At 27.8% G+C, this 23,478-nt stretch overlaps 1 protein-coding gene across 2 annotated transcripts; it reads right to left on the minus strand.

The window, feature by feature from the left end:
- Positions 1-2,109: 2,109 nt before the first annotated feature.
- LOC132933898 (integral membrane protein 2B-like) lies at positions 2,110-19,525 on the minus strand. Of its 2 annotated transcripts, XM_061000173.1 has the most exons (7): positions 19,237-19,525; positions 15,204-15,401; positions 12,278-12,403; positions 11,822-11,992; positions 11,647-11,761; positions 9,730-9,876; positions 2,110-2,999 (listed from the first exon to the last, which is right to left on the minus strand). In XM_061000173.1, exons 1-7 carry the CDS (start codon positions 19,321-19,323, stop codon positions 2,896-2,898), a joined length of 948 nt encoding a protein of 315 aa, XP_060856156.1. In that variant the 5' UTR covers positions 19,324-19,525; the 3' UTR covers positions 2,110-2,895. The 2 variants fall into 2 exon arrangements, with proteins under 2 accessions (XP_060856156.1, XP_060856157.1); XM_061000174.1 differs by lacking the exon at positions 12,278-12,403.
- Between the last annotated feature and the right edge of the window lie 3,953 nt (positions 19,526-23,478).

The raw sequence follows: 23,478 nt of genomic DNA on the forward strand, positions 1-23,478 counted from the left end.
CGCTCGTTCCCGTTTGGAGGTGTGTGACTGTGTGGGGGTCTGTCCGCTGTCGCCGTTCCAGGGAGGTCCTACTGGAGGAGCCGCCGTCAATCAAGCTAACCATAGTCGTCGAAGTGTTTAGGTGTCGCAGGGTCAGGTCATTTTTGTTTGTGTAAATTATAATGTCTACACCTGTTCGTGGGCCAATTATTATTATTGTTTGTATTAATATGTAGATTCGCTAGTACGTATAAGGATTCAGATCTGGGCGCCCACCATTAAATAACTAATTATTATACTATAAGCCTTTGTAAGAAATACAAGTGTTTTCGTCTTGCAAATTGTAGTACCACTATTTTAGGGTAACCCTTCCCGCTCCTGCCCCCACGTATCTCGTAGGATCGGCAGCGGCGCAACATGCCTATTTTGTAATATTTTCAGAAAATATTTTAGTATGTACTAATAAATTATTGCCACAATGATACATTTTTACTAATTGATAGTTGGAATATATTTATATTTAGACGTATTCGGCGACGTACAGATTGTATGTATGGGTACGTATTTATGTATGTTTGTTTGTATGAGTGTGTCTTGTGAAGGAAAATGAACTGTTAGTATCATAATCTCGTATAGTTTAAATTCTAAAATCTAAAATTAATACAAATTCTAAAAACGAAAACCTATTGACACTTTTATAAATTATCATTGATCACGGACTTCAGTTAACTTGCGACAGTCGTGTATGATTCAACTATTCTGTGTATTGTGTTAATTTTGTTGAATACCTTATTCTACCTAAATTAAAATTAATTTTTTCCCCGACGCGTGTTTACATTAATCTTTTAATTTGAGCAAAATATGACTTAAAAAAAATAAATGGGTGGTGCGGCTAAAAACAAAAAATTACCTCAAACTGCTCAAAAATCGAAAAAAATTTCTGATATGTTTAATAAACAGACAAAACTTGAACTAGTAAGCAAGCAATAAACAAAAAAATATATTATAATTTAAAATAATATTCATTTGTAAATACATCGTTTACGTGAATATACGAATATATGAATAAAGATATATGAACCAGGTATAATTGATTTATAGATGATGCCAGTTGATATATTTTCAAAAATAAAAAAAAAGATGATATCCTTTAATAAGCTACTTATAGTTTTGTTTATCAATAAATATTGCCAAAATAGTTTGTAGACTTTTAATTGATATAGGTATACAATTGTTTTTATATAATATTTGGAACCTTAAATTTAAAAACGTTTTTACCTAGTTAATAAAAAGGATACCATAACAAATGTAAGTAGATAATATGCGAGCGAAGTGATCCGTTTTTTTTACCCATTCAAAACTTTTGCCCCACTTTATTGAAAACTGAAATGACGCCACTGACTAGTATTGCCAAAATATTCTCAATTTTCCTAATTGTATTTTTTATTTTCCCCAATTATTAAGAAAACTATTTGACATTTTTACTTTTGACCTCTCTGGCTCTCTGAGTACCTACCAACTTTATTGATTTACTGTTCACCAGGTTAAGTTATTGAAGTAGAAAATTGAAACAATTTTTCTACTATAAAACTGTCTTAGTTAAAATATTAATTCGATTAGATGCAAATGTAATCGATGTAGTTAATCATTATTGAAATTATAAATGTCGTGATATCGTATTTACTGCTAGTTGCAAAATTAGGTAGGTACTTTAGTACCTATACCTATTATGCCTACAAAAACTACCACCTCTTAAACATTAAAACATGATTAGAGAATGCGAATAATATAATTTATAATTTGACGTGATGTAGAATACTTATAAGTTATTACTTATTATAGGTACATACTAATTTAAAGTTTTAACATTTGAGTATTTGGCGGTATTGTACCTATAATAACAATTAACCTATATATATTAAAGTATTATCGTGTAATTTTATTGTTATACAAATTGTATTATGTAGTATAGGTATGTCGTATACTCGTATGTATATATATATTGTACAACTTAAATTAAAAGTGCTTGCAAACACATGATTATTTTTGTTCATTGAAAATCAATATTTAGTTAGATGGGTACTTACTTGCTGTTTAGGTATATTGAATTAAAAATAAGATAACACACACTATATTTTTTATTGTTTTATTAGATTCTATAAAGTGTATAAATATAGACATATTATGTATAATGTATATTGTATAATAATTCAAATACTCTGATACCAAAAATGATGCTATTTTACATCATTCAACTACAGACGCAAGTATATATTATTATAGTAGGTATTGCTAATATTATCGCTAATATTAACGTTTATAATAATATTATTATACCTTACACAATTATTACAATAAAATAATAATTTATACTCGATCTATTATTAAAAAATCGCCGTTTAATAATTTGATCATTGATGTATATAATTCGAGCTTAAATATTATAATTTAATGGACTTTTGGCAACACATGGGTACTCGCATATAACTTTCAAAAATAAAATAATCCACAAAATAACGTTTGATTTCTTTAAACGGAGAACAACTTAATCGACATTTTAGAACCATTTAACAGCTTATAACAATATATGATAAATTTCAATCTATAATATATATATATATATTATTATAGCATATATCACATATGGTATACCCCACCTATATATATGGATATACGGATTTATTGGGTACGATTAGGTAGGTATAGGTACTTATATTATTATAAAGCACTAAGTGCCTACTAGAAAAGTGTAATGAGTGAATATAATATTATAAAACTTTTAAAATAAAATATTAAACAAAATCGTAAATAGATAATATTATAGGTATATTATTCATAAATATATGTGTGTGTATGTGTGTAACCTATATTATTATATTATCAAATATAAAGACGGGAGATCATAATATTATTATTTTACTGCAAATCGATGTCTTGATAGTTGACTAAGCGGAATGTGTCCATCTGTCCCGAAAACGCCGAGAAAGTTTTCGAGTGGGTCGAAACACTCCGTTTGAATACTGAAAACAGATACGTTCAAAATATATAACACACTATATTGCCTACCCATACCACTGGCAAACAGTGTGCAGATTAGAAACAATCGGCACAGAGTCTAAATGACGATAGGTAGTATAAAATATAATACTATACCTAATAAGTAGGATTACATGCAGCTTCGTTAGTTTAAAAATTAGAGTGAACATTATCAGTGTTTGTGTGTGAGTTTTTTACGATAGTTCGATTTTTAGCGAGTTTTGCATACATTATATTACAATGCAGTGTATATTAAAAATGCTCGTAACTCATTTAATATCGCAACTATCGTACAAACACATTTAATGTTCTTTCCATCAAGTTTCATAATAGGCCGTCGATTCACTCTAATTTTTAAACTAACGATGCTACAAGTGATCTGCTGAGCGTAAATTTACGTTTAATGTTACGTACTTGTAAGACGGAGACAACAAATGCCAGTGTTACGAGAGGACGCCACACCCGCGTGTCTTGTCTCCGTCTTACTAATGTAGGAAATGGCAAAATACTGTTTTGCGCGGAAATAAGAACCGAGAAGGCTACAGTCATAACTAAGAAACGAAATTGTTATCACATAAAAAGGAAAACTTTGGCTGTGCAATATCGATTTTATATTTTCGATATCGGTGCTACAAAAAAAGTTAAGCATTCAAGTTTGAAAAATACAAACAATAATGGATTTTGAAACGATAAGAACATATCTTTTCCTATAAGTGATATCAAAAAAAGCCTTCTCGGTTCTTTCCGGCGCAAAACGTTATTGCTCTGTTTTGTAAGACGGAGACAACACATATGTGGCGTCCTCTTAATAATATTAGTAATATTACCCAATACCAGATGATACGTTGTGACGTTATATGATACAGTAAATTGTAGTTGCGTGGTTATAAGATTTCCTTTTATATTGATTTCCTTCGCCATTGTATTTACAAAGAAAACTAGGTAAGTATAAGTGCACTTAAAAGTAAATTCATGCATTTCAGAAAGCGCTTCAGATAACTGTGCGTATACGTCATGGTATAAGTATTATATAACCAATGTACCTAATTACGTCTACCGAACTAACTATATTTTAAGTGTTTGTCCGATAAGCTTAATAGAAAAACATGATTTAACTACCTCGGTAAGTACTCAAATACCAACAATAGCCCGTAGCGTGCAATACTTCAGAGTCCGCATTTCTGAGAAGTAATGCTAAATAAACCCTTCGAAATTGGTATTGGACGAAAAACACTTTATAAAAACGAACTTTTTCGAAGGATTACGATCGAGATATTTGTAATGCTAGAACAATGAAAATTACTTTCAAAATCTTAACCAAACACACTCAAGAGTCGTAAAGAAGTGTAAACGGAGTGTAGGTATATGTTAGTTAATTTATTTCTACATAAAACACCGAGGCCTAAGAGTTACAAGAATTTATACAAAAGAACAAGTATCAAAGAGTTTATCTGAAAAACAAAAATATTTACACAGTTATGCTAGAGGGTGTTCATTTTCAAGTCACACCATACTGTAGATTGCATGGTTGCCGGCTTATGGTTACTACGCCTAGTTCATGGTATGGAAATGCAAAGTGTATTAAGTATAGAGTGAAGGGACTCTGGCTCACTTGAGAAAAGGGGGATGGTGCATCAAGTTTTCCAAATATTTTAAGTACGTGGTCCTTTTCTGGTTGTATTTAAAATAAATAAATAATTTGGGCATTTTTTATTATTATTTAGTAATATTTATCTAGCTTTAAAATAGTAAAAAAATGTTAACGATTGATTTACCTAAATATTGAATTTAATTCATAACTTAAGAGGATGTCAGCGCACTATTGGTTTTCTCTCTCTGGCCCACGCGCAACATAGACAAAACGCATTTGCGCAGAATCGTTTTTCTATGTTTTTAAGTAATCTTAGGGTAAAATCACACATTACAAAAAAGATAGAGAATAATATTTTTGAGGGAATGTCATATCAATTTCTCTAAATATTGTTTCAAAACAATTTAAACATCATTTAAATTTACAACATTTTTTTGTTTATTTTGAAACTCAAATACAAAGTCAAATAACAATACAATCTAAAATCGATATGACATTCCCTCAAAAATATTATTCTCTATCTTTTCTGTAATGGGTGATTTTACTCTAAGATTACTTGAAAACATAGAAAAAACGATTCTGCGCAAATGCGTTTTGTCTATGTTGCCCGTGGGTCAAAGAGAGAAAACAAATAGTGCGCTGACATCCTCTTAATTCATAGGTACATTCTACCATTACATCTGGGCTAATTTAACCACTGGCATAATTTACAATGTAGTAAGTAGCAACAATTGTTTATTCTAATTGAATTTAATTCGGATATTTATGACACAAACAAAGTAGGTAGCCAGGTAGGTACGTAATTTAAAAACAGCAATTTTCAAGGGTATTATAAAAACAAGATAACAGTTGTTAATAATTAACTTATATGGTAAATACTGTAAAAAAACACAATTGATATTTAGAACAAGAACAGCATAATGCTTAAATACAAAAATGTACAGTCAGTATTTGTGGAGTATAGGAAATATAAAAGTTCATAACATATAATTTACTTAAATTCAAGATTTCAGGATAAAATATATTTGCAGTTACAAGGGTTAGTATGTATTGTCATATTCATACAAACAATATATTCAGTTCTGATTGGAGCACACAATGACTATTTGTATCATCAATTATTTAATAGGTTTTCATAATATTATAGGCAAAGAGAAGGAATTTTGAAGTTGTGATCCTCATACTGATTGAGTCGACAAAAATAATAAAGAAAAGAACATTTAAATAACTCATCAGGCAAATAAGTTTCCTAAATTGTCTGCATTTTAATTATGCCACCATATTGTCAATCACGAACTACTGATATTCATAAATGTAAAATCCATAACATAAACGTTGAAAACATGGTTCTTTTACAGGGTAAAATATTGGGGCAAGCTCATGTGTGTCTGTCATTTCAAGAGCCAAACACAACGTACTTCTCAAAAGAATTTCTAACATGGTAATTCGTGTACAAACATAATTAGGTACTTAAGATACTTACAAGTTGCACTCTTCTTGAATGTCCACGTCGCCTTCATGAATATAAGTTCTATCTTGGTATAATAAACTAGGTATGATGGCAACGAACCGATTTTTGTATTAAGTTGCGCAAAGATGGCGACGGTCTTTCGCCACTTTTCATTGGTTTAGATAATATTATCATAATGAAAAATTTAAAAACGGCGAAAGACCAGCTCCATTTTTTGTCAAAGTGACAGTCGGCAGGTGAAGAGGATGCGTATCACGATGTGTGCATCTAGTTAATTATATCATGAGTTCTATTATATATTATACGAATACAATGTCTAACGAAATATAACCAATAGAGGTTACCAGAATATAATTATATGCAAAACTGTTGTATAATATTGTATAGATTTAAAATCTAACGAATATATGTATATAATATTGTCTATTATTATACTAAATCCTAGTTTTTATGATAAATATTGACAAACCTAATGGTGAAAATAGTCATCTAATAATTCATAGTGAAGTGCAGATTCAATAAGTTCAATGAGATTTTAACAATTAATAAGTGAAATCTGTCAACCTATTGAATAATGAATTTGGTAATGCTTTACCATGTTGATTGTGTTACTATAGTCGCGGTAACGAAAAGTAGTACATTTTTTTCCTGGTCTGATCAATTTTTTACACACTGCTTCGTAAACATTTATTTGGTACGTGCCGTGTTATAGTCGTTTAAACCTGTTGAATATCTCAGACCTCAGAACGTTTGTCTTAAGACTTAAAAATATCGTGATATACAGTTAGAACAAAAAATTATTTAAAATAGTTTGATTAAAATGTGTTCAGGAAAAGAATATTTGAATTCAGATTTTTTAAAAAGCTCACAAAAAATTGTTACTCAGGCTTTGGTGTTTCACATATTATGATTATGTATAGAAGGGAAAAATTCTTCAGTGGATAGTGATGAAGAAGTGCAATTTAAATCACCTAGTAAATTTTACAAACGTGCAAAAAAATGCTGGAAGGTGGACGATTTTGATGCTGATGTGGTTCGACTGATCGTACACGAGTTTTACAAAAAAAATTTAATATTAAGCGAAATTGAAAAAAAATTACCACTTTTTCAAGAATGCGTGCAGTCAGTAAGAACTTTGTTAAAGAACTTAAAATGTACTTTTAAGAAGTGCAATAATGGCCATTAGCCGCAAAATTCTTATGGAGTGAATCAATAATCGCTTTACGATGCAAATTTTTACATATAATGTGTACAGTGTACACTCAGGTAGAATGAGGATACCCGACCTGTGGTTTACCTGTATGAAACTTGTGTAAACCAAAATCATTCAAGGTTTTATATTTGGCAGAATAATGAAGAAACGGAGGGATTTAAAATACCAACCAGCAAAGAAAGTCGCCTAATAATTACTCACGTTGGATCATCGCGTTTCGGATTCATAGAGGGATCAAAATTAGTTTTTAAATATAAAGCTGGAAATTCTAGTGACTACAATTCGCCAATTAATTCAGATGTGTTTAAAACATGGTTTATAGATATGCTAAAACTACTTCTCAAACCGTACATAATTGTTATGGATAATGCACCCTAAAATTCTATGTTGGTAACCAATTTTCCAAAATGCAATGATCAAAAAACTGAAGTGCAAAGATGGCTGAAAAATCAAAATATTAATTTTTTCACCATTGGAAACTCTAGCCCAACTACGCGAATGTGTAAAGTTGTTAAAAACGTCATTTAAAAGGTAGGTACGAACTAGATGTAATAGCAAATTCAATGAGTCATGAAGTAGAACGACTGCCACCGAACCATTGTCAGTATAACCCCATTGAACTTATATAGGCTCAAGTAAAAGACGAAGTGACAAAAAATAATTCAAAATTTAAAACGGTGGGCTTCGAAAGACTCCTCACGAGGAAATAGGATTTGGTATCCAATAGGGAGCATGCTGAGACAATCCAGGATCAAGATAATGAGAAGGAGATACTAAGAGACAGTTTGTTTGAGCCGTTCGTTTGAAACTGACGATAGTGATTTTGGCATTGAGGAGGACAGTGAAGATAATATCGAAAAACTTATTTAAAAATTGCCATTTTATTTTAGTCTATTTGTGTTTTATTTTTTTATTCATTGTAAATATTTTTAATTGTTTGTATGATAAAATGTAAAATAAATTGTTAACCAATAAAAATATAATTTTATAATTATATTACGTTGCATTGTTGTTGATAAAATATTGACAAATTGATGCAAGTGATTAAAATGTTACCTACTTGTGATACAAATTTAAAATAATTGTATATTTTGTGTTACTTGTATCTTGTGTTGAGTAAATGATAACTCAAATCTAAATCTTTATTACCATGTAATATTAATAAGGCATAATATAATATTATACTGCACTTTTACCCATTTTAATTATTTTTAACTATAATTTATTGGTTAAAACTTTAATTAGATTGTAAATAAAAAATAAACCAACACTAATCTTATGACATCTTATTATACTATAATATTTTAACATTTAAAATTATTTAATTGTGAAATGAACAAAGTTATACGAATGCAAAACATAAATCATATTATATGTTATACATACAATGATTAATATAATTAATATATTATAATAAGCATTTATTATATATATATATATATATATATACAAAATTGTCAATTGGCTATTGATTATTTTCATATTTGTGTTACAACAAAAATTGAATGCTCCTAATATAAAACATAATTGTGTATAATATAAAATATAAAATCTTTAAAATATATGTACCTGTACCATTTATTCGGTTAATACAACTTAAATCAAATGGAAAAATATACTGTTTAATAATGTTTTATTATTCAAATTCATCAAAATATAATTTTTAACTATGCAATTAAAGACATAAAATTAATCAAAAATAAATAACAAAAATGTTTTTTTTGATTGATTGATTAAATAAATAAAATAGTAGTATGATTAGAAACTAAAAATGTATTACTCAATAAATTTTGGGAAGTAAATTGTTTAAAATTCTCATACAAAAGTTTGTATATAAATAGGAAGAAAATTAATTAGGTACATTGAAAGGTCCAATAATATGATATATTTTATTGTGAATCGAAATTCGTATAAAAACAGACTTCTTGATTAAAATTGTTGAGCTTGTATATAATACCTTGTGAGTTAATTTATAAAAAAAATGGTAAATTAGTGGCTTATAATTGTTTCTTTTTGTAGAAGTATAATAAAAAGAACTGAATTAGTACATAACAATTAATCAAAGTAGTTTATAATGTATATAGTACAAACAAAGTATTGTGTTTATATTGTAAATGATTATAAGGTCATATGCATATCACAATAACTAGTAAATAAGATGATCATAATTTATTTAAATAGGAAATCCAAATTGTATCACATGATAAGATAATATAAAATATAAATTAATTTTTGAAGCTTAAATACAGTAATAAAATGTTCCACTAACCAAAAGCTAGTTTCATGCAAGTTGTCATATCAAATAAAATAACTAAATAATAACATGAAACATATTTAATGCACATGCGCAAATTAAATTGTTAAAACAGCTGTTAATTATAAAAATAAAACGTAATAATTTCATACAAGTATTACAATGACTTGATTTTTTTTACACACCTCCAGAAACGATTTTTTCTAGTTTATAAGTTGGAAAACCTGCACAATCCTTAGCAATATAAATGCCATATTCTGTGAGATCCTGAATAGCTGGTTTGACCACACGCATATTGTGCATCACATTACTGGTGTCAACGGCATAATAACCTATTAATAATATATATTAATATTATAAATCACAAAATGTTAAGTATATTATATATTAGTATCAGTAATTTACTAAAACATTAAATTATCTTGTATCTTTAAAACAATGACTATAGTGTTAATGAAAAATTTAATTAATTAATTTGAATCTTACGCCTTAAATTAATTAAGTTAATATTTAAAATTCACTATGTATACTTTTAAACAGCATTATACATATATAATTAAATGCTCTTATTCAAAGTTTTAATAAATGTAATGAGTTTATATATTTTTTTTTTTTAAAACAAGTAACATTGTCAACAAATTATAATATTTTATGTAGTCATCAACCTTTATACTATCAATACAAAATAATAATCCATAAAAAAAACCCTATTACAGAACTAACCATACACTTCAGAACTCAAATCCATTGTATACCTATCCTGTTTATCACCACCATACTATTCACAAAAGTCAAATACAATGTTAATAAATAATAATAAATAGTCCTAATTACTAATTCAATACCCTCAAATGCTGATAATTATTATGGTCTAGTTACTAGACTCTAGTAACAGAATATTGTAATACAAACACTAATTACACTCCCATTCTAGACTTCAACACAAATAAATAAACAAGCACTAATTATCAGAATGTACTTATCAACAAATAAAATTATTCATACACTAAAGATACATAGTTCATTGTTGCAATCACCCTAATGGCCTAATGGAACACCATTAATGTACGATATATTCAACATTGACATTTCTAACACATATCAAACATATAATAGCTATTATAATATTTTATTATACAATTTAGAACCAAATATAACCACAAATTCTCTCGCAACTAAACATTAATATATAAAATTAAAAATGTGCTTGCAACTAAAAGATAAAATTAAACAAAACCAACAATTTTTTCTTAACTGAAAATATCTAGGAATTCACTAACCTAAGTCAACCTAAAATAATATTATCAGGGCATAGACACTGTGTGTTATGGCCAAATCGGGTGACTGTAGCCTTGAAGAAGGTTTTCGAGGTGCTTGGTATACATTATCAATTAAATATTTTATATCAATATTAAAATTTATTTGAAAAATGTAATATAACAATATTATAACATTTAATTTATTTCATAGCAAAATTAAAAATTATACAAAAACTGACAATACTATGCATAAAAAAATTTAGAATAAATTAAAACTGTCGTCATCCGGGGTCAAAGGATTATTTCAGTTTATATAATTTTGTAACAAAGAGTGATACACGTTGCCAACATTATATCAGATTACGGATACAGAACAACTTTTAAAGTTCAATACTTCATACCGTATGAATATCAGCTGATCGAGTGTCGCTTCTATATTGTTCTGTGATATTATGGACATGTGATAATAACAATAACACAGACAAAATATATACAACTCTACACCATAGATAGAATAAAATATAGAAAACCATTACAAGACCAGTCTTATAATCTACAGAATATATTTATATACTATAATTTATAAGCTTAGTGTCAGAAATCAGAATACAAATAAGTATTGGGTAATTCCAATAAAATAAGAACAATCATAGTATACCTATTAATATTATTAATATTTTAGCTCAAAATACTAGAATGTTAAAAATGTGCACTTTTTTTATAAAAATATGTAACCTTATCACTTAAAGACCATAGTCAAAATCTAAAGCTACCAAAAACAATTTTAACACTTATAATAATGTAATTGACTTTTAGTTTATAAACCCTTTTATAAATACTTACCACTTGACATTTTAAACAATAAATCGTACAAGGATTGTGGTGGCAATACTGCACTGCGGTTCAATGGCATAATGAAACAATGCTTTTCATCAATGTCTACAATACCAGTGACATTCTGAAATAAATTTAATTAATAATAAATATTAAGACACTTAAATTTTTTTTTTTTAATTACCGCACTAAAATCATGAATAAAACGAGCAGAGCTAGCAAGTGGTAGAATGGGAAGAATTTTTTCATAACTTTCATCCTTAAGATCAAGTTCAAAATCTTCTTTAAATTGTGAAATGACATCTTCGGGGCTCGCCATTCGGTTGTTCAAATTGTCCATACGTAAAGCAAAATTCTATAATGTAACAATAATATTCAATAAAATATTTGAATTACATAGTTAATTGGACTATAAATTAAGCATATTATGTGCATGGATATGTATTTATGCATTTATACAATTACAATATGATCACAAAACATTTTGATACAAATAAAAATCTATAAAAAGGTAAAGTATGGAAGTTATAAAAATACATATAAAAAAAAAGTTCATTTGTTAGGTGTATAAATAATGATTTTTTTTTTTTTTGTATGATGCAGTAAGACTAAGGTCTAACTATCAAACATTTTTATTTACCTCAAGTTTCTTGAATTCCAAATCATTTTTTAATTGGCTCATTTCATAATCATTGTTTATATCTTGAATAGGAAGAGATAACTTATCATTTAAAGCAATAGTGCCAGTGCCATAGAAAGCATCGTTCTATACCAAAAATAATAAAACAAAAATACCATACTTATTAATACAATAATATGCAATCACTGAATTACCAAATTTATTCTTAACAAATAAACATTTAAAAAAAAGGGTGGGCAAATAGGTACTGCTCTGCTGTACAGTATGTGTCGAGTGGGTCACTGTAATAGATGTGTTAAATTTGAATTCAGTGATATTAAATTATTGTAAACAAAAGATGATAATGAGCGGAGACAGCCTATATTACTAAGTATATTTTATGATATAGCTATTAAAGTAATTTATTTTCCTATTCGTAATACAGTAGGTTAGATTATATTTCTTCTGGAAATATTACATTTGAAAATGTCTTTGCGTGTATAAAATATAAAAATATACTTCAATTTTTTTTTATCTAATGAAACAAACACTGATGTAACACCTTTTTATTTAGATTTGAGATTTTAAGGTAGATAAAAATATTTCAACTATAAATTGTATGCATCAAACTATTATTACATTTTTAAGTATAATTTTATGCAATTATAGATTCAAATTTGATCATATAAATAATGATGTACAAATACAGTTTTTTTTAATTTTTTGTATTTTTTCATTATTTTTATAATTTGTTTACCTTGTATCTTATGTTTATGCATATATTAAAGTTTGTATAATGTATAATAAACAACTACAGACCTACAGTAGAATTAATCATATTATAGGTACAGATTTCAAATGGTAAATAGTAGATACATAAAAATTAAAATAAGTTTTATTTTCAAATTTTTACAAATTACATAATTATATAACTTTGCTCATTCAAAAGCAAGTGCATTTTAATTTATCAATGATAAAAATAAAGGAAGAATGAATTAAGGTATCCGTTAATGTTTAGATAAGTAATAACTTCAATAAAATTTACAAAGTAATCAGAAAATTAACAACATTTTGAATGAATAATAACTAAATTAATGATAAATATTAATAAACTAGGACCAATTGCTAATAGTCTAATAAATAACAATATTAACAAATATAACTTATGATTGTTATATATATGATAATAAGTGTGTTTTAAGTATAAAATTGAATTGTTTTGAATAATAATTCAATATAGCTTTTATATAACTATATAAACTATAAAACTTAACATCACTATATAAATGTCAAAAATATAAAACAACCAATAACTCCATCAAAAACTTTATTGTCAGCAATTTAACTGAAAATTGTAAATAATTCTTACATACTCCCACTCAAAAATCAATATGCGAACATATAGTTTAAGTAGTATGTTACGTATTGCCTATAGGCCAACAACTGTTGTCCAGCTGTGTAAACATTACAAATTACACAGTGAATTATTGAAATATTTTTCTCTTACATGTTCTTTTTTATAATGTAATGGAAACTATTCACAATTATATACCTACTACATGATAATTTGAAAATTTAATTAAGTATCAATTGTTTTTTTTTTATTTTTTAGGGTAGTGCAAAAACTTAAAAAGTTTAAAATTAAGTTTAAAGATAAAATCATACTTTTTTGTTTTTCAAATTTCAAAAACCTTACTGTTATTTGAAGAGCATTGCAAGAAATTTACTGAAAACATTTGGTTTATTATTAATTTAATAATATAAAAATACTGGTTTCAATAAAATATAGTAACATATAGGTACTTCAAATAAATCAACTGTTTCTAATATTAAAATTCCCCATCTTTATTTGAATAATTTTTTTTAGATATATTTTTTTATAATTAAATTAAAATCTATATAAGGTTTCAATCAGTGGCGTATCCAAGGGGGGTATTTGGAATATTTTTGTAAATTAAAATCAAGGCATTGTTTGTACTTTGTATGTATATTGTATAATTTTTTATAATATTAACAACCCCCTTACAAAAATCATAGTTACTGGTTTCAATTAATTTTAATGAAAAATTATACTTATGTTACTTAGAGCAGAATATTCATTTATCCATTTATAGATTGAAATTTGTTTTACAAAGAAATAAATATAATTAAATTTACGCATAGGTACAGTCAACAGTGTATACAGTTTGTTTTTTTTACATGTATTATTATATTCATATTATTTAGGTACATAAAATATAAAAGTGGTAATCAAATAATTTATAATTTATATCTTGGTAACAAATTTTAAAAGTAAATTAACAAAAGTTTGTAGTAGATAAACCATAGCAAAATGTTTGCCAACTTAATATTTAATACTGTTTATGTAGTCAATTATTCAAATGTTAAAATATTTCATGTTTATAAGTACCTAGTAGGTATGAATATAACTTTTTAAACAAAAAATATTCATACAAAACCATTTATTACACTACAAAAACAAATTTAAAAATAAAGCAGTATAGTACTGTATCTATTTCAGATTATTTTATTAATTTGTAGATACCTACCTACCTATTAACTACCATCGTTTTTACTTTTAACTAGTTGTTTTTTCAGCATGTACTATATCAGGTATATCAACACTCTAGATTATAATATTACAAATAGGATTAAAATATTAAAGTTATAAAGGACTTCGTACATTTGTATAATATGTAAGTAGATAATATGAACCTAGCATGCTATAAGAAATAATGTAAAATGTATGTATTTTTTTAATTAAAATATTAGTTTTTAGTAATTGGGATTAATAAATATGTATCAAATGTACTATTATCTCATAGAACCATAGAGGTACTAACATACAATACATATGATATAGATGAAGAATTATAATATACCTACTAAAATAGATTTTAGAAAAAAAATGTATTAAATTATTTTTTTACTGTATTCAAAATATTACCTCGTCGTTAAATGCATTTCCAATAGCTCTATAAATATGTTCCCCGTAGAGCATCATAAATGTAATTACTAATGACATCAGCAATACATAAATTAATGCCCACATAGAATAAACACGATCATTAATGACTCTGAGCACCAAAAATTTAGATCTGACAGGGCGGTTATGTGCACCATTTCCTGATTCCACGTCTTTTTCCTGAAAAAAAAAACCAACAATTATTTTAAAACAAATTAGATATATAATATAAGCTATAGGTACCTATATCTTATACTACTAAAAAAGAATATAGGTATGTAATTTTTTTTAAATAAGATGTAATTAAGTACTTAATTTTAGACATTACAAATAAAACAAAAAATTGTTAGTAAGTGCCTAGATAATTATAAAATAGAAAATACCTATAAATAGTTTTTTGTAATATAAATTACAATATGTATTACTAATTGTTTAAGAAACGTTGAAAGAGAAATATCAAGTTGTTATAACATCTGAACCCTCAAATTTGTAAACATGAAGCTTATAGGTCAAATATGTTAATATCTAGGTATATAATAATAACACTAACTCTATTTAAAAATTCTAGGAACAAGTAAATTATTTTATTTTTTTTTACCTAAATCAAAATGTTTAATTTTTTTTTAATAATCGTTACTTTAAACAACTAATTTTTGTTAGCTATTAGAAGTTTTAAAAAAACGATAGACCAACAATAATGTTTAAAAACATGATATTGGTTTGTTAGTTTGTTATTGACCAGCGTAGGATAATTTTATCAACCCCCCAGTTTAAAATAATTTATATATTGAAAAAGTAACCTAATAATTCGATGAATCTCGGGAAAAACATACATTTACTGTAGGTACATCATAAGGGTTGTATAAAAATTAATAATCAAATAATTAAACACCAAACATGTTTGTTTTAAAACCAACATTTTTATGATAGCCGGAAATCGTATGCAAATTCGCAACATGAATTTTAACATAATCTAGTTAATTAAATAGATACAATTTCATAAACCCCAAGATAAACAATAAACAATCAAAAAGTTGTTCAGCCAAATGGGACAACAAAAACGTACAGGAGTGATCAAAGCTAAATTATAAAAACCCATTAGTTAATTTTGAAAGATATAGTAAAATATTGGCCCCATCTTAATTTTAGTTGCATAATTATTATTCTTATTATACAATTTTATCTACTTTTTTTAAAATATATTATTATTATAACCTACATTTTTGTAAATATTTACCTAATACAAAATTAATTATTCTAACTTATATACCTACTACTACCTATTATTATTTTTATTATAGATGGAGGCTAATAATAAACCAAAAGTGTCAGGGAAATCAAATTTTGATGGCATAACAAACCACTATCAAAAAATGTATAACTTAAAGAAGCAAGAATTTTTAGGGACTATTTAATGCTATACATTTTATAAATTATAAGTTTATTTAGTAATAAACTATCTTTAAAAATTGAATTAGGTACATTTAAATTCCTAAAAAATATTCTGTGCTTACATAAATTGTAAATAAAAAATATACACAAAATATGTAAATTCTTACCCTGTTCTAAATAGATATGTGGTATAATACAGGGTGTATTACAAACTGTGCTTGTGTTTCAGTTTTTAACTAATATTAATTATAATCATATATATTTAATAAGATAATCCACAGACAATATAAGGCAGTGGTTTTTTGAAAATACAGCACATTTTATTTTTCACAAAACTGTCACAGATCACTAAGTCTCACTTACATATTCAATTGTTCTGACCAGCTTTATGCACTACCAGTAAATAACACAGTACACAGATATAAAACTTCAAGCCGAATATTCAATAGACAATCTAAAAAGATGCACACTCTGTAGTAATTATCTCATGTTTTCTTGAAATCACAACTCGCAACTATACTTGATCAAAGTTAAGCATGCAAGATTTTCGATCACTTCCAGGTTTAAAAATATTTAACAGTTCCAATGCTCGTGGCACACCATAAGGATGTACAGCACACCGGTTGAAAACAACTGGTATAAAGAATACATAAAACAGGCCGTTGTTTAAAAATTTTCATTTGAAAAATATATGTATTAGGTACCTACCTGATAATAATATTACAATTTAAAAATCCAATAATGTTAGGTTAGTATTTTATTCTTTTTGTATGTTATTCAATCAAATAGTTCATATACCTAAAAATAACTTGAGTTAAATAAAATCTGTTTTAACTATGCAAAATTCTATAAAAAGAATAAGAGTAAAACTTGGCTCATTTTAATTAAGTTATTATCGGAATTATTATTTAACCAAAATGTAAATGGTAACTAGGTACTTGGAGAACTATTGAAATACAACAAATAATAATTAAATATTTGTTTTGTAGATCATTCATTGTTAATTCAACATCATAAAAATAAATATTCAATTTAAATTCAAAAAATTTCAATATAAAAATAAATGATATAATAGAAAACATAATTGAATTTCCTTTGACCTTCACTTAGGGCTTGGTATTAACTAAATTAATAGTTAATACCCATATTCAATATAACTGGTGTTGTTACCTATTTTATGTATCATTGTAATAACAAAATATGATGAATTACCTACGAGGTTTAGGAAATGTGTAAAAGGCAGAAATATAATAATAAAATATAACAGAAATATTTTATGATAAGCTAACATCAATTCAAGGTTTTTATTAATAAGTGCTAGTATTGTCCACAAATAATAATATGAAAAAAATGCCCACATATTTTAATTAACAATGTATAAAAACCTATCTAGCATTAAGTAAGACTTGGGGAATATCCCCCAACGTAAAAATATGCTGGTACCCAACACCCGTACAAAATACAGAAAATTTAATAATATTTAGAAGTATACAGCGTTATGTAATGTTGCAATGTTAAAGGAAGAGTCAAAGCTTTATCATAGATCAAAGTCTGCAAACGCACCAGTAATACATTTTTTTGGTTGCACAACATAATAGAAAACAAAAGATTCGTTGTGAATAGCCAGAAAACAATGAACTCTCTAATGAAAACATAATACAATGCTAATAGATTACCACTTGTTAGGTGTGTAATAGTTTGGGCTTGAACCCAAAAACACTGCATTGATAGCGAGTACATAATATAATAAAAAAAAATAAACATAAAAATTCACAGCCAAGCATATTATAATATTATCGTTTACATTAAGATAGGAATTGGATGACATTGAGACTAAACAACAATAATTTATGCATATTTTAATAACAAGAATGTTATTGTAAAAGTCACACAGAGACACGCCGATGACTAAACGAAAATTAAATAACGCAGAACATTGATGACGTATTCAATAATGTTTTTAAACAATATAAATATTATGTTTAAGTATTATAAGTTATAACCGTCTAATTCACATCGTTTCGGAACACGAATAAATCTCGTGGAAATAACACTGTTATTCTAATTATAGAATGCCCCGACAACAACAATAACAACGACGATTATTATAATCGAAACTCGAATGCTCGTTTTACAACTTTACAAGGTAAACGAGCGCTATCGAATCCATCGGGTCAGGTGTACGTGACATTTACGTCACAAACTCGCGATTTTGCTGTTACCGTTGATGATTGCACGAACGCGACAATAATGCTTGTGATATATCGTGAATCGTGATGATATTGGTATAATAAGAACAACAATAATAGGTAGGTACTAATAATAGACATTGTAGCCATCGGCATATTATTATTATAATACAACGTTTCGCATTTCATTATTAATGTATCGATGGTTATAATATTTATAACACGCCAGACGGTGTCGTCGGTGAAACGAAAGAATAACGCATAATTGGTGGGTAGGCGCAATAAAACCAAATCGCAAAAACCCGGAAGAGACGGGCAAAACATATTGGATAATATTGAGAGTTGAGTCACGGTTCCGTGGGCCGGTTGCGGAATGGAGGAACGACGCGAAAAAAAAAAACTCAAATGCAAATCTGTCGACGACGGCGACTTACCTGGGTAGAAGGGTCGATCTCGATGTTGGTGACCAGCGGCACGTTGTCCGACTTCTTCTCGGCCGTCGGCATAGTGATGACGGTCATATTGGAGGACGATTTATTAGATTTTGTGAATAATTAATAATTTAATAAAATAATAATTGGATCGTATTCGACTGGAAGCGCGATGGACTGTGGCGCGGGACAGAGAGACACTAACGGAGCGCGCAACGGGACGTGGACGACTGAATCAGCGACGACGACGACAAAGGTTAAACACCGTATGACGGCGACGCCGCGCCGCTGCACTCGCTGGTCGCTGCAGTGTTGCTCTGTGTGTGTGTGTGTGTGTGTGTGTGTGTGTGTGTGTGTGTGTGCGTTTCGCAGGTGGGATGGCGGTGCAGTACAGCGACGTTGTAGCGGCGGCGCAGTGCTCTACTCAGTTCCCACCCGACGACGCGCCGCCGTCAGTTTGTTATACGATATCAGTGCCGCGGTCGCGGTGTCGGCGGGGGATCGACGATCGTGGTGGGTGGGCGAGCGGCGAACATAACCCGCCACCGCCCGTCGTGAACCGTGCCCGAGGAATGGATAAACGAGGAAATGTAATAACGCTTATACCTGCGTTTAGGTATAGTGAGGTATAATAAATGTACAATATATTATTGTTATTATTATTATTATCATCATCATTTATCGTCACAGCAAACTACGCAGTAGGTAAGGTATATATATACCTACATATTATAATATATATCGTACACGCATACAAGTACAACCATGAACCGGTGGAAAACGACAGTGTGACAGGCCCGTCGGGGAGGAGGTGCCCGACGGCGTATACACAATATACATATTTTTACAATACCTATACGTATATGTCGTATCGCCGTGGTAGGTATATGGTATTATGTATATTACGCGACGCTCGAGTTATTGCGACGTGACGAATCGAACAAAGCGGCCTAATGTTGATCAAATATTACGCTGCAGTAGAATATTGTTGTTGTACGTATTTTGTGCATTATCGCGGCGTTGCAGAAGTCGCGTGGAAGCAATTTGGCACCGTTTGCGCGCAACAACGATGGTGGGAACAAAGAATATTTAAATAACATTATAATATTGTATACCTACTGTATAGTTTCGTTCGGTTAATGCGCCCAGCACCTAATGCACCGTAATGAAATAATAGCAGCGGGCTTTGGTAGCTCAACTGCCCAAGTCCCCCAAAACTGTTGAAAGACCCTCAACAGTAATAAATAAAATACATTTGTGTAAATTAAAGTAGATAGGTAGTTGAAACAACTACAGTAAATTATACAGCAACTATGGTGTATTCGATTGGTTCGTTAATCGATATCTGATCTTTGACACAAAACTCGAAGACGGCATTCTATACAATTGTGTTTGACTTATTAGATTCTTCCCCAATTTCATTAAATTATATTTTTGGAAAAAATAATTAGGTAATAAAAAAGTAAAGCTATCTAGCAAGTGAATGTGCGGTATACAGATTTAGAGCGATTAAAACACACATTGTTTTTTATTAAAACAATCGGACTTTTTTCATAATATATTTTTTTTTTATCTCTACGAAATTACATGCCCGCTTGGGTATGTATTTTATGCGATGAATATCGTCTACCAATGATATTGCATTAAGGCTTAGATAATAAACATACGTTACACCGAACACTAGTCAGCATCCCGATTCCTGATTCATCATTCGTCATTAAGCCCATTAAGGTCATTCAAATGTTAAAATCAATTATTATTATGCGATTTATATTACATATTATTATTATTACATGTTGTCATGTTACGTATTATAAAGCATGTATAAACGATTTGATAATAAATATTGTGGTTGTAATATAAAATGATGACAAACCATCTAATTAAATTTATTTGATAAAAAAATATTATATGTATTAATATATTATAATTTATAATGAAACATGTAGCGATGCTTAAAATATTTTAGAAGTCCTTACTACTTTAGTTACTATCATGCCCGGATTAATGTACGAAAATACCCAGTGTTTGGAAGGAACCAGTTCCAAAAGGAACGGATTCCTAGAAGAATTTCTTTGAACGGCACGCTGAACGAATTCCTTTTTATAAAAAAAAGAACAAGAAAATGAACGAGTTCTTTTTTTAAGGAAAAATAACAAATTTTTTTATTTCTTACTAGTTTTAATAATTTACACAGATATGTAAATAATTAAAATTAAGATATTATATTTTTTATATAATGTCTATATAATGTATTTTGCCAATATTAGTGATCGTTATCGAGTATCGACGTTAATTGTTGCTAATAAGTCATTAGTCATTTTATTAATATTTATCACAAGTTATAAGTTATTATTTATATAGTCATATAGAAACATATGAATTGTAACACCACATTTTAAGTCCTAATATGAATTACATAAATTTTTATATTTTATAAATTGACAGATTTAGAGTGAGATAAAATTTCAATAAATCTGAAATCATGTTTATTCATGTACCTATATGTATATATTATATATATATGCGTTTATCATTGAACACATTGTACCTGTATTTTTAAGAAAATTAATCGGGGCAAATTTATATATATTTTAGTATAGGTACTATATTACTACTTGTATACATTAATATTTATAGTAATTTTAAAATTAAAGAATAATGTTTATTAATTTAGTAGTTTAATTAATACAAATAAATATTTATACCTATGCTGTTAAAATTTATATTTTTTTAAGCAAATATGAATTTTTTAACTGTATATTATTTTATTGAAAATACTAATATTATATAACTTGTAGATATTATATTATACATAAAAATAATTTTTTTTAAGTGTTAGTATATTGAATTGCGATACGAGAGTAATAATGTAATATCATTGATTAAATATATATAATATAATATTATTATTTATTATGTATAATTAATCAATGACGATAGTAAGCATATTTAATATTATTTCTGAACAGAGTTATAATATTAAGTTATATATACGCCAATGCGTCCAATATTATCATGTTTAAACCATATAGATAATAATATAATATAAAGATATATGACATGTGGTTAGGGGTTGTTAATTGTTTATAGCTTTATCGACAATTTATGGGATAGTGATATTTTTGGTGGATATGATAGAAAGAATACTTATTATTATTTATCATATTATATTATTATCTATGCTCTTGGGAGGTTTATCTTTCTATCATATGGTGTATTTTCATTGATTAAAAATTGCACATCGATTATGTTGAATAGGCTAACCATCATTTTATTATTTATGATACAAATAGTAGATATAGACGGTATGTACTTACTCCTTTAATGGGAGCTCACAAAGACACGAACTAGTATTGACCCCCTGGGGCCTGGGCCATAAAGGTCTTAATCCGAGCTTGGCTGTATAATATGGTTTATATCACATGATTTATATGTATATATCAGCGATCGAAATCATCTCCCGCCCTTTTGAAGTTTGAAACGCTATGTCGCTATTTATGCCTGTATATGCACTGTATAGTGTACACAGTAGGTACACACGTAATAATACTGAAAATTGTATTTAATATTATTTTTGTGCATGTTTGCAGTCGTGAAGACACGACCATATGCCTCAATGAGTTTCTTTCTAGGAAAAAAATCCTCTAAGTAAATAACTATTATGTAAATGAAGCTATATATTATTAGCTATATTATATAGGTACATCGTCAATTTTTGTATAAAATAATATAAAATCATTTGCAAGATGACTTTATTTTTATCTTTATAAAATGCCAATTACTTTTATTGGGAATCTTTCAATTATACCTATGTATCTAGTATCTCTATATTATTTAGTACACACAGCCACACTACAGTGTGATCAAAAAGTATGAAAATTGTGGTAAATTCCGATTATTTCAAATGTATATTTAAAATATATAGGTAGTTTATATAATATACATTGTGATTCCAATTCAAATTTAAGTTTTAGGTTACGAAAACTATTTTTTTCTGAGACATTATTTCTTGTAGCTGGGGCTTTTTTACCATATTTTTATTTCAGGCCTTTTTTTCTAATACCATTATATTCGTGAATAAAATCAATAGGTTCAGGAGTAACAGATCTATTTCTTAAAAACCTGATTGGTAGATGAATCAAACTACTGTGTGTTTTTAATTTGTTTATATCATATAATATGTGTTTGAAATAGTTCGAACTACACCGAACATTGTGTATAATCAGCTTAAAAATTTTTTTC

The sequence above is a fragment of the Metopolophium dirhodum genome, chromosome 1 (assembly GCF_019925205.1).
Source record: "Metopolophium dirhodum isolate CAU chromosome 1, ASM1992520v1, whole genome shotgun sequence".
NCBI lineage: Eukaryota > Metazoa > Arthropoda > Insecta > Hemiptera > Aphididae > Metopolophium > Metopolophium dirhodum.

Coding starts and splice junctions, on each gene's coding strand:
- LOC132933898 (XM_061000173.1), bottom strand. CDS start 19,323: ATGACCGTCATCACTATGCCGACGGCCGAGAAGAAGTCGGACAACGTG. Junction 15,402..19,236: donor AGATCGACCCTTCTACCCAG/GTAAGTCGCCGT, acceptor TTTTTTTTTCAG/GAAAAAGACGTGGAATCAGG. Junction 11,993..12,277: donor TGGAATTCAAGAAACTTGAG/GTAAATAAAAAT, acceptor GTTACATTATAG/AATTTTGCTTTACGTATGGA.